Consider the following 15655-nt stretch of genomic DNA (forward strand, 5'->3'; position numbering starts at 1 on the left):
TAACCCCACATGCTCAAGAATTGACGAGAGCCTGATTCTACCACGTCGTGACACACACACACACATATATATATATGAAGGTATTGAGCAGGTTGGTCAGTTTCTGCATTCTTCATTCATCAAGTACTTCATTTAATTTTGTTTCCAGTGCGATAAGATAAGGTCCACTGATAAGCCTTTAAACATCTCTTAAATGGCTTTTTCTACTTCTTCATCTTTTAGTAACAGTAACATGTGTTTAAAATTCCAACAATTTTTCAATAAGATGATAATTGAATAATACCAAAAGTATTAATTTATCTGTTCTTTTTAGGTTACAAGTCTTTATGAAGAGTATTTTTTGTTTGGTAATAAGATGAATAGATTAGTACAAAAGCTTCAAGCCATCAAACATCAAAATAGGACGGAAAATTATATAGAATACGGGATAAGTGTTCAGCACTCTAAAGCTTTACTATGTCATGTCACAATCAGTAAGTGGACATATTTTCTATATTTTCAAGGAGGAACATCAATCGTGAACACAGAAATGACCGGAAGTCTTCAAACTTAAATTTTCAGTTTTCTTAAAACTTGAAGACAAACGTGACATCTCTGGTTTTCCCCTTGCACCAGTCATATATGTATAACATATATATAGTTTTAGTAAAAGTTTTACGGCACTTGCAACACAATAAGGTCATATAAGTGCCGAAGATTAGAGGTGTTACAGGAGATATAACAAACACAAAAAAGAAGGAGGGGAGATAAAGACGATAGATGTTTGATAGCAAAGAAGAAGCAAATCACACCAGAGTACCCACCAACCACCCACCTATATATTATATATTGACAGAAACAACAAAGGGAATGAAAAGAAACTGGATCTATCAGTGGCGCCCTCTAAACACCTGCCTAGTGTGCTAAGCAGTGGTAACGGAAAGTGGGGTTGAAATAATAGGTGTAGTGTTTTACACGAACACACAGAAGGTTGGGTTTCACTATTATAAAGGAATACACAGTGTGTAAATGAACATGAGTGTAAAAACACAAACCCATGCACATAAATATAAATCACAGGGAAAACAACTGAAATTCAACATATTTATTTGTATTTTGATACTGGTAGCCACAAAGATTTACAAGACACAAAAGGTCTTTATAATAATTGTGTCAAGACGCGGTGCAATCAGGCGCTCGTCACTTTTGGGACATATTGAGTTATTGACGTCATCTTTAAACTTTAAGCTTGCTTCTTTGTGTACATTTTAATGAAAAAAGATACCAATCTATCTGGAATGGAAGTCAAGGTTTTTGCAATTGAAAGAGGCGGGGTCACCTGGTTTCTGCAGTAAAATTAGCGAGAAAATGGCCGCCAAAGTTTGGTGACTTCCATAGCAGCTTCAGAGTCCTTGGAAATTGAAAATGTACATTTTTGTGTGCCTTAATCAACGATTTTTAGAAAAATCAACACATAAATCATAAACGTGTTTTTAAATGAACATGAAAAGTGTTCAGCCAAAAAAAGAAAAATAGAAAAAAATTGCCGAAATGCCTAGAAAAATGCTGGTTTCTTTGATTTTATTATTTAGACGAGCGCCGGATTTCACCACCATGCCTCACAATTAATATATAGTGAGAGAGGGAATGAGAGACAGAATGAGGGAGGGAGAAAGAGAGAGAGAGAGAGAGAGAGAGAAAGAGAGAGAGAGAGAGAGAGAGAGAGAGAGAGAGAGAGAGAGAGACAGACAGACAGACAGACAGACAGACACAGAGAGATATGGCTTGCCAAGGAACTTAAACCAGCATTGTTTTTAATCAACAAGACTGAAGTTTAAAATGATAATCTGACAAAATCATACATATTTGATATTTAATTTAGGAAGACAAAGTGTCATAGACAGGCATTTCAGTGTTACTCAAATCCTGACAAAACTATCCTCCATTGAAAAAACAAAACACACTTGCACGCTTAAAGTTACATTAAAAAAAAGAAGTTTACAGAAAAATTTAAAAGGAAATATCATGAGGTGTTCAAAAACAAGAAATACCCCTTAATGCAATAGCAATTTATGTACATATTTACAAAGAGAACACACCTCCCACTGAAAGAGATAGCTCTTACTTTTTTGTTACTACAGACTGCAGCCAATTCCATTTGACTAGGAAAATTCTATGTTAGTCTTAGGGGTGTGGGGTGGCACATGCCCCCAGCCGGGTTCATGGACAACGTACCGGTGGTGGTTCAGGTAGCAAAGTGCCCCCCCCCCCTTCCCCAACCATGACCAAATTGAAATGTTGTGCTTATAGAGGCAGGATTGAAAATTTGAAAATAACGTTTGGCAGCCCGTTTAAAGAGATTATTGCCAACAACCCATATCACTCATTTTTACAAGAGTGTGTGTTGTTTTATCTGATTGTACGACCTTACGTAAGAAGATTGGAAGCACTGTATCCACTCAGCCACTATGAGTGCTGAAGTAGTATCATAGAAAACGAGGTCTTTGTCTTTACTAAAGTCTGGTTATAGCCGGTCAAACATTTCAACTTCAAACACAATACACCTCTATGCTGCTCTCATCTGTATTTCTCTACTCTCCATTCTCCTACTCTTCTTTCCTGAACTGTCTCATCTAACTTGACACCCCCTCCCCCCCCCCCCGCGCTCCGTGTGGAGTGTCATGGATTAACCCCTTATGTTCGGCCAGCCACTCTCAGTGGCTCGTGGTCTGAACCCCTGTGTCGGTGTGCCGCTGACAGCAGCTCGGGCACATTCCTTTATGACGACTTCGATGTCAAATTACTCTTCGGCAACTGCCGAAAACAGGTCTCTTTTACCAGGAATTTTCATCACATGAAGACCTATCAAAATAGGTCACTTATTTTGATTTAATGACCAATTTAGAGGCGTACCGTACACGTCACTTTTAAATTTTGAACCAAAAAAGGGCCATGGCATAGTGGGTTTACCCCCCCCCCCATCCTGGAAATAAAGAGTTAAAACTAGTATCATTTACAATCCCGGCATAACATAAGCCACACTGTCTAGTGTCTGTGCGTGGACCGAGGGAGAGCACCCATCCATGCCGGGGATCTGCTGCGTGAGGCACAGCAAGGGGCCGCAGGCACACAGCAGCGAGTCCAGGAGAACTGACAGGCTGCCCTGGACTGCGATCATTCCCTGTGGGAGGAGAGAGGGAAAATATTTGTTAAAGCACAGCTCTATCTTTAGTGTCACAGGCACATAGTGGTCAAACTTGAGGTACTTTAAAAACAAAAAAACAAAGTGTCTCATGGCTGAACATAAAGCATCAATTACTTAGAGGAAACCTACTTTACTTTATGCTGCAAGTATGGCCCCAGGATCTCACACTGAAATAACTTTGAACAACACAAGACCACTGCGTTTTACAAATTTCCTCAAGAGTGGAGAGAAGGTGAGTTTTTGCTATTATGCTTCCATCAATACACAATAAATAAAAAAAAAAATTAGTAAAGTAGCCCTAAGAAAGATACTGAGCAACTGGGTTTGAAAGACTGGACCTTTAAAAAGTTGTTAAATATTTCTAATTCTGCTTAGAGCAATTTGAGTAATGCACCTGCTTTTTTAAGCTTCCCCATCAAAAGAGAAAAGTGCTCAGTTCAAATAAAAACGAAAATTTTTCTGAAAGGTCTTACCAAACATCTGAATAAAATTTAAAAAACACTCAAAACATTTTCAAAATGGGACAATTCACATTGATGACCAGGCCTCACCTTATGCTCTTGAAGCCTCATTCCAATGATACTGAGGGACTCGCCCAGCAACTTCAAGTGAGCAGCTACATCAATAGGCTCTATGCTGAAATTTTGCTGGAAAAAGAAAAACTCAAATAGGTTATTTATATTTCTAATAACATACAGTACTATGATGGACTGCAGCGCTAGCTTTCGAAGGCAGTAAAAGAAACGTAGCAGGGCTGATCTAGATAAAGATCTGGATAAATGGCAGTCATGAAAAAGTTACACAACCCATTAAATCTACATTAACACTGTCTTAATTATGCTTTCTGTTTTTTGTGGGTTTTTTTATAATCCACATGGAATTGGGAAGTGCATAATATTGTCCCTGCCACTCAAAAATAAAGATTTATCTACAATTTTTTGGGTTGCTCACAAGGTAAATCAATGTCAAACGTGGTTAAGATTTATTATTGCAACTGCAATGACATATTACGACAAATTCAGAAGGTGCTGCTGGACCATGTTTCGCCAGAACAGATGTATTGCATACAAGAAAAGTACTCAATCGAAAAGCAGCAAAGTGTATACTGGCGTTTACACATAACTCCTTAAACTAAAACGCACACATTGTGGAGCACTTCATGAAAAGCATGTTACTTTCTTATACCATAGATTAAATAACTTAACACACAGTTGGTTTTTAAAAAAAAATACCTTGGTAGGACTCTGGGGAGAGTCATCAGAAAGAGATCGGGGAGATTTCTGCAGGATCGTGGACAGCTTCAGTCCAGAGTTAAGCTGATTTATACCACCCATGGTTAGAGGACCGGCCGAGGTCAGCTGTGCCTCTTTTGAGACCTTGCCAGTAGAGATGAGATGGGAGCCTCTTTTCATCCTCCGCTGGGCCTTTCTTCTCCAAGACTTAAAGAAAACAGGGGTAAGATTATGAATTAGACATTATACCCTCGCGGCATTTTCTGTACATATACTAACCATTAACTCTTTATCTCAAAGTGGGGTAAACCCACTATTGGCGCTCATATGACCTTATGCAGTTGTGCTTGCCGAAAAACATTACTAAAATAAAACTAAAACCCACTATGGCGGGGCCTTCTTTTGGTACGAAATCTAAAAGTGACATATATGTCACTAAATTGGTCATTAAATCAAAACAAGCTGGGAGCAGTTTGCCAGAGATAAGGAGTTAATCTACTGATAATGCTGGTATCATCATCTTGACCTATCACTCGTGTGCACACCTGTGTGCCAGTGTTTTATTGAGGTCGATTTCCACTACGGGGATGATTCCATATTTCTATGATATCTTAAAAATAGTTTCTAAGATCTTTTCAAAGATATCTGTACTAAATATTCATACAAACCAACTCCTTTTAGAATTTACTCCCTTGATAACATTTTAAAAGGAAATGCCACTCAGAATTCAGACATACGAAATTATGGTGATTGCAAATGATTGTAAATGTATATCATTGCCATTCAGATCATTTTGAATCTGTTTCTTTAAAAGGGGATAAAGAAAATAAAAATGCCAACCTTCTGTTAAAATATATACATAGACAAAATTGACCATTAAAAAAGGAAAGAAGGGTGATGTCCTTCAGTAACCAGCAAATAATATCGATAGTCCTGTAAAGCAAAGAGTACTTGAACAAAAAAAACCCAACAAACTTATAGATAATGTTAAAAGGGTAGCCTGGAATCTACTTACAATCTTTTGTTTACTTGACAGAGTCTGCCACATCTCCCCTAGTTTTCTGCTGATTCCAGCAAATTCTGAGAAGACAGGAGATTTAAAAAAATAAAAATGAGATCGAGAAAACCTGGAAAACAAAATTGTGTCTGAAGGTTTGCAATAAAAATAGTTCTGCTACTCATTGGAAACACAGTCCTGTAAGACAATTTTGAACATTTAGTCAAGATATTTGAGATTGAAAGAGGTGGGGGTCGCCTGGTTTCACAGGTAAAATTAGCGAGAAAATGGCCGTCAAAGCTGTGACTTCAAAAGCTTGAGAATCCTTGGAAACTGAAAGCTTACATTTTTTGTGCCTTTTTAAATGTACATAAAAGTTGTTGAGCCAAAATACAAAAATTTGAGAAAACAAAAAAGAAAGAAAAAAAGAAAAAAAAGAAAAATCGATTTAAAAAAATGCCAACATCTTCAATTTCATTACTTTGACGAGTTCCTGATTTCACCACAATACCTCACATATGCACAATTTCTATCGTTACTTTCATCAGCCCCAAGAGAGCACAGCCCATAGACAAGATCACAGACATCCAGGCTCTTTGTCTTTTTCTCCAATTCAATTCCAACCGATCCAAGTTCCCTTAGGTCTGCCTTGAAGACTGCATCATGAGTTCCTTGAAATATCTCTTACCTTTTCCTCCCGACATTCCAGTTTTTGGATTTTTTATGAAGCTGGTGACCATCACATTTTTCCTCGTACCAGTCTGACGTAAATGTTTAAATTTTTAATCATAATTATCTTCAGCTGGGATCAAAATTTTCCAGTACATTGTTAATCTTATCTTATATCAGGTACATTAAGCAAAAAAAAAAGCAGAGTCTAACTACCAGAGTATGTACTCACCGATACCAGGATTTTCGTTGACAATTGTTGGCCTGTGAGTGTTACAGAACAACATGTAAGCTGTGGGGGCTCGCTTAGGCAACTTTTTCTCCGGCTTTTCCCCCTGAAACAATAGTGAGTTGAAATTTTTTTTTTCAATTTTCATACTTGCGATACTCTGAAAATTAATTTGTGTATCAATATAGTTGCCCAAAACATGCAATTTCTTTAGAGAAAAAAAATCTTTTGTCTCTCAGTTGAGGGTACAAAAAACAACAACAACCCTTTGCTCTGCAATAGGAAGGGATGGAAAAAACTTCTTGCAAAAACAAGCCAAATTTTCATTTGAAAAGTGGCAACGATAAAAGATGCATGGGGGGTCCACATCTTCCACTTGACACTTACAGCACCGTTGTTATTTCTGCTCAGTACCGCTGGCCAACTCGACCAGGCACACTAAACAAAGAACGGAACTTCTCCACCGAAGTAAATATCAAGGGAAATCACTCTATGTGATAGCTGAATCGTAGATGTAGCGCTTCAAATTTTATAAGCACGTTATTGAGCTATGAAGGGTTTTTTTTTTTACATTTTTCGTTCTACCATGGCTTAGGATCACTATTCTAGATCTAGAAATTCAGGTGGGCATGCCTACCCTCTCCAAACAGAATGAGAGTTTTATCATGATGTCTATATGTCGCAAAAGAGGTTTTTCTATAAAGTACATTTATTTCTGAATATATCTTGAAAATTTCATGTAATTCTGTCAATGACTTTTTTTTCAATGAATTTTTTTGTAATGTACCCGAATTATTTTGTTGGCCTCTAAATCAGTGCGGTACTCAAGGGTGTTTCATGACCCTGCAGAACTGTAAGTGTTAAAAGAATTTAACTTGTGTGTCCAGAGTTTAAAATAATGTATTAAATAAAATTGGCAATTAGTGGAATGAGAAAAAAACTCAGAGAACAAAAATGAGGCGATCTTGAAACCAAGTCAGAATAAAAATCAAAACTGTAAAGGAGCCTCCTGAGTCTTGAAGAGGAAAACACAGAAAGAAACGGGACACCCTATTCGCCGATTATACTGCAACGGAAATAATATAAAACTGTAGACCTTTCTTTTGCTCTTATGATTTCGACTACTCTTAAAATAAAAAACAGCCGAAGAACATCCACTGAAAAGCGCCAGCAGAGATAATCAGAACCACTAGAAGCAGATGTGTGTGTGTGTATGTGTGTTTTTTTGTCTATAAATTGTAAAAATTATTGTAGGTAAGAAAACTGTCAACCAGCTCGGATGGGCCAAAACCTCAACTGAAAGATAACATCATTGGGAAGTATCAATTATTCCCTCAAGCACTGCGTCATTCCCCAAAACAATTCTGTTTGGACACTCTTCCAGTAGAGTGACTGACAGAACATAGTTCTGAATTCATAATGCACCGTAACAGACCAAAAAAAAACAACAACCCCAGAGCCTTAACAAAGTAAAAAAACAACATTTGTGAGGCATTGCTGTGAAATCAGGCGCTCGTCAAAATAATGAAATTATAGAAACTGACATTTTTCTGCCAGTTTGGCAATTTTTATTGAACTTTTGTTTTTTGGCTTAACCCCTTCAATGCTGCAGGTAAAATAGCCCATCTGTGTTTACTACCAGTAAATCCTTCTTGTGCGGCAGATGTGTATACCTAGATCTAGTTCTAATCTTCTCTTCGAGCTAAAATCTGAATCAGACGCTTTCAAATAGCGGGAAAATGGAGGCAAACATAAAGGGAAGGTACTTCAATAACAATTACAAGAGTTTAGCACTAACTTCCCTTTTAATTCGTATCAAAACAACCTCTTTCATAGTCCCATATATAAATTCTATGAGCCATAGGCAAAGCGCTACACGGTACAGGCCTGTATATTCTATGAGCGCAGCAGCGAACAGGATAACACCATTGTTATCCAATTAAGAACATATTTCTGGGTGGATTTTACAGATAAATGTTGATTAAAGGCACAAAAAATGTAAGTTTACGATGTTCACAGACTATCAAGCTATGGTAATAACCAAACTTTGGCGGCCATTTTCTCGTTAATTTTACCTTTGAAACCAGGCGACCCCATCTTCTTCAATCTCAAATATCTTGACTTCCATTCAAGAAATATGGGCATTTTTTTCACAGATAGCAAGACAAGCGAACAAGCTTCAATATGATACCAATAACTCCACCAGCTCAAAAATTGACGAGCGCCTGATTCCACCACGTCGCGGCACGTTTAGAAAAATACAAAAAAATAGAGCCAATTTTTCTCTTACCTTTGAGGGTGATAATTTCCCTTTTCCAGATGGAGCTGAAATGAGATCAAGTAAACAGGATGAAGAGACCAAATAAAAAGGGAAATGAGGACATTAAAGCAAACTTAATTATTTCATTAACAGAGGGACATCATCATACTTTAAATCTAATCAACTTTTTACGCACAATTCATTTTGAAATCACAGCTTAGTCCACAAACAGAGTGGAATAAGCACACACACACACACAAGAAAAGGCACAGACTCAATTTATAAGAATAGAAAAAAAATAACCTTCGTCCCTAACACGAGTCAGTGGTCATTGCAAACCTTCTCCACAATGTCATACAGACCTACCTTTTTTCTTCAACACTGTCTTTTTTCTCTTCTTTTCCGTTTCAGCTATGACCAAGTTGACCTCATCTTCTTCACCATCCTCTTCAAATGACAGTTCAGACTTAACTGCCGAGTCCGAAGGGCTGTCCCTGCGGTATTCAAATATTGATACTTAGAATCAGAAAAGAGCGTAGGCCTTAATGATCCCACAAATCATATCCCTGAACAAAGCTGATGAAGATTGAAGAACCATTGCATGTTTACAGACCTGCCACTCTATGAAATCTAAAAATCAGGATTTTTGAGTAAAAAAAATCAGGATCTGGTGAAAAAAATCGGGATCAACGGCAAATCAGTCATAAGGGACACTGGGGAAGGAGGGGGGTCTCCTGGTTCCCTTGAGGCAAGTATACAAAACAAAACTTTTGCGGGAATAAGTTCACGTTTGGGCCTCTAAATAGAGGGAAAACTGAAAGACAGCATATATGTACTCGAGTCGAAGTTGGATAGACTGGGGGAGCACAGGTTGCAACAATGCTGAAACTCTCGTAGTCTTGAAAATAGCTGGCAAATAACTCTAATCATCCATGCAAAAAGCCCGCGTTTTCATACAATAACAACGTTTGACTTCCATCGCATATACAATCAAGGCACCCCCCCCCCCCCCAAAAAAAAAAGATCGCGCGAAGGTTGTTCATTTATTTATTTTTTCTTATTCCTTTCCCCTCAGTTAGTATCTGTATCACGGCACGCGCAATAAGCCCAAGTGAAAAAAAAATACACCCCTCCCTCCCCCGATCGTCCACACTGGTTAAGTCCCGAAAAACACCTCGACCGGTGTGAATGAACTTCGTTGTCCTCCACTACTAACGGTCCCCGACACACACACTATTCACACGTACGAGATCAGCTAGGTCACGTGATGCGAATGAGCGTTTGAAAGTTTCACTGACAGGTCTTGATGATGGGCCCGACTAACCAGCACTCAGACCGAGCTTGCTTTTAAAGCAACGGCAGAACAACGAATATATTATTCTTAGGCTAAGTCATAATTGTTACAGTAATCAGGACACCATCGGAGAATTCCGGGTTATAAAAGCGAAAGTATATCTTAAGCGTGTCCAAGTCTGAATTCAAAATCGATACTTCGCCGATTTTAGTTGAAATAACGTGCGTGAGTCGTTTACTAGATTCGGCATAGATGCCTTAGAAAAGAGCGTTCCAAGTTCCTGTCGATAAAAAGTTCAATCGGTGCTTTCAAGCAAAAGAAATTGCAGAACTTTCTATATTTTTTTCTCAGAATCGGATGCAACAGACGCAACGACAAAAAATCAGGATACTGGCGATCGAAATCGGGAAAATCGGGATCCTTGAGATTTGGGACAAAAAATCGGGATATCCCGGTTAAATCGGGATGAGTGGCAGGTCTGATGTTTTTATGCCATAATTCCCTCAGCCATTCCTACCTGAGGACATGCATGTAAATTAATTTTTATTCAGATTTAATTACTCTTTCTCTTGCAATTTTCCTAAAGGTTAGACATATTTTTAAAAAAAGCAGTGTCACTTGGTGCAAAGGTAGGCTACTTGCCCTTAATCAACAAAGTCAAAAAGAGTACGTTCAACATAGCAACAAAGTACAGCAGACCAGCACTAAACATAGCGAATAACTTTTGGAAGCATGAACATAACAGTAGATGAATAAATAATCCGTGAAAGAGTGTTTCCCACTAGAAGAAGCCTGTCATCAGAACTTGACAAACCAGCAGCCACTGTAAGTGGCCAGACATTGGGAAATAATTAATAGTAGGACTAAAAAGACAATACAATTGACAAAATATCTCTTTGTGAGTCAGGTGATTATATATACACAATCAAAACAAAATTATTTCATATGTTAAAAAAGAAAAAAGCAAAAAAAGCAACAACCCCCCCTTCCCCCTCCCCCAGACCTTAACCTAACCTTTGTAACATCCACTGCTGTTGTAAACGGACCAAGACAAATTTTCCCCAGCGAGATGAATAAAGATTGTCATTGTCAACCAAGAGAAAAATAATATTTGATGAATCAGTAATTTCTTCACGATTATTCTATTGAATAATTCAAACGAAGACTAAAATGTACAAATTTCAAACTGCTAAAAGCCAACAGGTATAAAGATTACCCAGATAACAAGGGAGATGCTGCTTTGGGTTTTTTCTTCGGTTTCTGGCTCGCTTTCTGCACAGCTACACCGGAGGAAACAGCTTGTCCGGCCAGGGGACCTTGAGACGCAACTAAAATGACATCATGACAGAATTATAATCAGAAAAAAAAAATCAAAAGATTATTCTCTGAAATTCAATCAACGCAACACATGATGTGATTAAATCCGAACCCCCAGGCCAACCCTCCCACTCACTTTGAGAAATTAACATTTTATACATTCATTTTTTTATTTTAGCAGACAAAACCGTTTCTTTTAAGCAACCAATACTAACACTTCAAGTTATCTTTTTGTTGTGGGTTCACTTAACAAAACTTCTCCCAACTAACATTGTGGCATGCTCCATTTTGTTATCACTCGAGGCACTTGCAATTTATAAGTATAACATTTATGTGGAACACATCAGCAATTTCAATAAAAGCACAATAGAACAAGACCCAAAAAAAGACATATGTAGTATATACAAAGGACACATTCTGAACAACAGTAGCTGACAAATAAAACATAAAGTGTACAGTGTACCTTAGTAAAAAAAAAGCATATAAGATAAATACAAAAGGAAGAATAAAAATTAGACAACTGCTTTTTAAAACAACCCAACATACCTAGTGCAGCAAGATTTGGCATCTGTTTTGCTGCAGAAATCGCGTCTTGTATCAGCTTTTCTTTCTTCTTTACCAGTTTCTTTGGGGGGTTTTTCTTTGCTGGTTTCTTGACATCTACATCGCTGTCCGACCCAGGGCCACTGAGCATTCCAAAAGAAACATCTGAGGCGAAGCTGTCGATTGTCGTTGTCTCCTGCTTTGCCTTTTTAGACTTTTTCTGCTTTGGCTGCTTCGGTAGCTCTGTGTTAGCTTGTGGGGAGGCCAGGGACACAAGTGCGGTAGACGGGTCTGAACTGGCAAATATTTTCATCTTGAGACCTGCCGCCGGTAGGTCCAAACCAGACAGATCAGACTCGGAGAAGGACAAGTCCTCTGATGCAGACAAAGTCTCTGCTTTTACTTTCTTAGCCTTAGCTTTCGGTTTTGGTGTGGCTTTCTCTAGTTTCTCTTGAGGAGCCTTTTTCTTGCTTCCTTTTTTACCAGTCGATATCGCCTCGGGCGTACTTGCTGCACCTGCGGGGGTCAGTTTTGTGAGTGCATTGGTGCTGACAGCAGGCTTTGAGCCACTGGAGGGAGAGCTTAACAGGTACTTGATGACACTTTTTCCATCCTCCTTCCCTCCAGAGGCCTGATCCATCACTCCTGCCTCAGAGGAACTCTCAGTCTTCACTCCTGAAGATGTGATTGTGATGTTTGTCACCCCCTGTAAAATAAAATCACAAGAAAAATTTCACGATTTAAAACAGCAGTATCAATTTAATATAATAGAATTATTGTCATTATTTGTACAACAGTGACTTAAAGCCAATGTTCTATTTACATTCCTTATTTCTTAGATAAAAAAGACAACAGATGACTGAACTTGATCGACTAAAGCAGCCATCGTCCTGTAAAAGGGTAAAATAAATAGTAAAAGAGTCATTTATATAAGCATAAGAAAATACAAAAAGAAAAAATATTTGGAACAATAGACTTTCATTTTGACTTTTTATCTAAATTTCATTAAAAATTAGCAAAACCTTAGAATGTAATGAAAGCATTTGAACAATGATTTGCTCTTTCATAAAAGCTTGTCTTAGACAAAATGTAGTGAAGGTAAAAGATATGAAGAGTGTGTAACGTAAGATGAAGAAGTACATGGTAACACGAGAAACAACTAGCACAATCACCAAACCCCAGTGCGGAGCAGCAGACCAAACTGTGAAACACATCCTCTAGCAGTGTAAGAAACATAGAGCCCTGAGCAGGAACTGCAGCCAACCCAATTAGCACTACAGGAAAAGTTATATGGGCCAACAGAAAAACTGAGCAGGAGGGCCCAGCATATGATAGATTACGGTTTTGTTTGTTTGTTTGTTTGTTTCAATAAAGAGAAAAACACTGACAAAATAAGGGTCATTTAGTGTTGAAAAAAGGTATGACAGACAGTCAAACATGAATAAGAGAGGGAAAGTAAAAATGTAGGAGGCATATTATAAGATTCTCATAAATTTCGTAACCACATTCTACTCAAGTCTACTCATGAAGCATTATCAACAGATCAGCCACACTCACAGGAGCAGTCAACAGGCTGTTTGGTGGCAGCGACACAAGATTTTGTTTGACAGGCTGACCGGGCGAGGTCTGAGTCTCCAACTTGAAAGCCACTTTCTGCGTCTTTGTTGAAACTGGAGTTGTCTCGATGGGCACTAAGCCAGCAGCCTTTGTGGTTTTCGTCTTCTTGGTTGAGCCTGACGGCCGTTCAGGAACTGGCTCTGGCTCTTCAGGTAAACTGGGAAAACCTGGTTGTGCTCCTTTTGGTGTTTTCCCTTTCTTTGTTGTGTGGTGGGTCTTTTCTGCTTGCTCAAACTCTTCCATCTCCAAAACTTTTGCAGACTTTTTACGGACCTGTCAAACAGAAAATTGAAACGAAATGATATAAAATGAAAAAATGGAAAGAAACATCATCTATCAAAATGAGAGAGAAAATCGGACTGACTGACTGACACATGATAATATAAGACACACTCGTGAAGATGGCAGATTTAATAATTGACTTGACACCTCAAAGAAAACGAAGCTGAAAAACCAATACTTCTAAAAATGTAATTCTAAGCAGAACAATATCATGTAGTTGGTGATTATTTCTGGATTAAACAGTCTTTATAAAAATGGAATCTTCTGTTTAAAGGATCATCATGACTATCTTCTAAATTGATCAAAATTTCAAAAAGATAGCGTCTATTCTCTTTGATGTTGGCAAAATCATTTGGAACAAAAAGCTCATTTACAAACTATTTGCATCATGAATAAAAACTTCCTCACTAAGCTGCTTTTATCAACCAATAGTACTAAATGAACAGTAAGAAAAAAGGCTACAAAGAGGAAGCATTTTGTGCACTTTTGGACTGCTTACCCTGCCAGTTCTTCCGCCTCCACTGTCATCGGGGTCATCTCTAAACATCTTTGCCGGAGGTCCTGCTGAGCAATGAAAATAAAAATTAAATGATAGTGGGCTCCTTAATTTAATTAACTTGTCAATAAAGAGTTGAAGTTCTTATAAAAAATTAGATGCTAAGTATACAAATGATGTCCAACTATATGAAATCCGTAACAAGCGGACCACCTCAACAAACACAAGAAAGAATTTAGACCTCTAGAACCCTGACCCCACCCCTCTAACCCAAATCCTCTACATAGTCTACTCTATAGTCTATAGGCCAACACTCTATTTCATAGAGGTCGCTCGTTACGGAATTCCTCCCAAAAAATCTAAGACATGGTTTTTCTTTCCTGGTCTATTTAATTGAGTCACACCACTGCTACTGCTTTCAAATAACTACTGTGAAATATTATCTTTCCTGAATTGTCTGTTCTTCTAGCTTTTAGTTCATGTACGGAACAGTACTCTCTCTAATTGACACTCAATTCAATGCTGAAAGGAAGGACTTGGCTATCCTCACCAGGGGTGAGAACAGCCGGTGTCTCGCTATTCTCACCCCCCCCCCTCATGCCTTTGAATGTGCCTATCAACCGAAAGGGTTTTGGTTTACAGTAGGCTTATAGTATAGCACAGAAACACACAGAATAGACAGCTCAGAGAATAAGTTGAGCAGGCCTAGATTCTAGACATGATGTTTCAGGTTTAGTTATTTAAAGGGTTGGGTGAAAGCCATTTCACACCATGATCAGCAAAAAACATTGAATCCCCTCCCCCAAATAAAAAAAAACCCACCCAAAAAACGAGCAATGCTTATGATGCAAGAACGAAAGGTCAAGAACAGAACATTTTGGTGTTTTTTTCTGATGTACTCATTCTCTTAAATTATAGTTTTATTTTAAGAAGTCTGTTTGATAAAAAAAACAAATTAAGTCTATAGTCTATGGCAATGGTCAGCAGTTGGCAAACATGAGGAAACAAGCACTCACGAGTCATTTCCCAACCACATACGGTAGGCCACCTAGGGCCTAGGAGATTTTATCGGCCTGCGAGAGGTCAGGAGTGAGTCCTCACTTCATGTCCACTCCAGGGTGGGGGTGAGACATTGGGTCATGAGCTATTCTAACCAGAATATACACAAGGCCAGCTCTATTCCGACTCCAGTCCGATCAGACTTTTTATCTATTCAGACTTGAGTCCGAATATACTTTATCTATTCAGACTCAGGTCTGAAAATTTTTTAAATTTATATTCGGACTCAGCTTCTCTAAGTGAGTTTATAAAACGAAGTGTTAAGTACGGCTAGACTGCCAGTCTAGCCGTACTTAGATCTGGGTTTGGCCCAACTGTAAAGTACACAGGTCTCATTAGATCTAGATTTAGTAATTATTCAGGTTCAAATACATGCAAGTCAGTAAGGCACCTTTTGGTTTTGTCTGAAATACAAATACTTTAGGCAATGCGAACTAAAAATTTCATTTACAATTCAACCATCAATATTAAGTACG

The 15655-nt window shown here is 38.2% G+C and overlaps 1 protein-coding gene across 3 annotated transcripts in view; it reads right to left on the reverse strand.

Moving 5' to 3' along the window:
• Nucleotides 1-1841: 1841 nt before the first annotated feature.
• Nucleotides 1842-15655, reverse strand: part of LOC101858014 (HMG box-containing protein 4) — a 15573-nt gene continuing 1759 nt past the window's right edge. For 2 of the 3 annotated variants that reach the window (XM_005094579.3, XM_035968808.1), the window contains exons 3-13: nucleotides 14124-14188; nucleotides 13283-13615; nucleotides 11729-12431; nucleotides 11082-11193; nucleotides 8938-9065; nucleotides 8602-8636; nucleotides 6315-6417; nucleotides 5432-5496; nucleotides 4417-4623; nucleotides 3736-3831; nucleotides 1842-3160 (exon numbers count right to left, since the gene is read on the reverse strand). In XM_005094579.3, coding sequence (XP_005094636.1) covers nucleotides 2993-3160; nucleotides 3736-3831; nucleotides 4417-4623; nucleotides 5432-5496; nucleotides 6315-6417; nucleotides 8602-8636; nucleotides 8938-9065; nucleotides 11082-11193; nucleotides 11729-12431; nucleotides 13283-13615; nucleotides 14124-14188 — 2015 coding nt within the window. In that variant the 3' untranslated portion in view covers nucleotides 1842-2992. The remainder of the gene's footprint in view (nucleotides 3161-3735; nucleotides 3832-4416; nucleotides 4624-5431; nucleotides 5497-6314; nucleotides 6418-8601; nucleotides 8637-8937; nucleotides 9066-11081; nucleotides 11194-11728; nucleotides 12432-13282; nucleotides 13616-14123; nucleotides 14189-15655) is intronic. The other variant, XM_005094580.3, reaches the window with a different exon arrangement.

Source organism: Aplysia californica, unplaced genomic scaffold, assembly GCF_000002075.1.
Source record: "Aplysia californica isolate F4 #8 unplaced genomic scaffold, AplCal3.0 scaffold00085, whole genome shotgun sequence".
Classification (NCBI taxonomy): Eukaryota; Metazoa; Mollusca; class Gastropoda; order Aplysiida; family Aplysiidae; genus Aplysia; species Aplysia californica.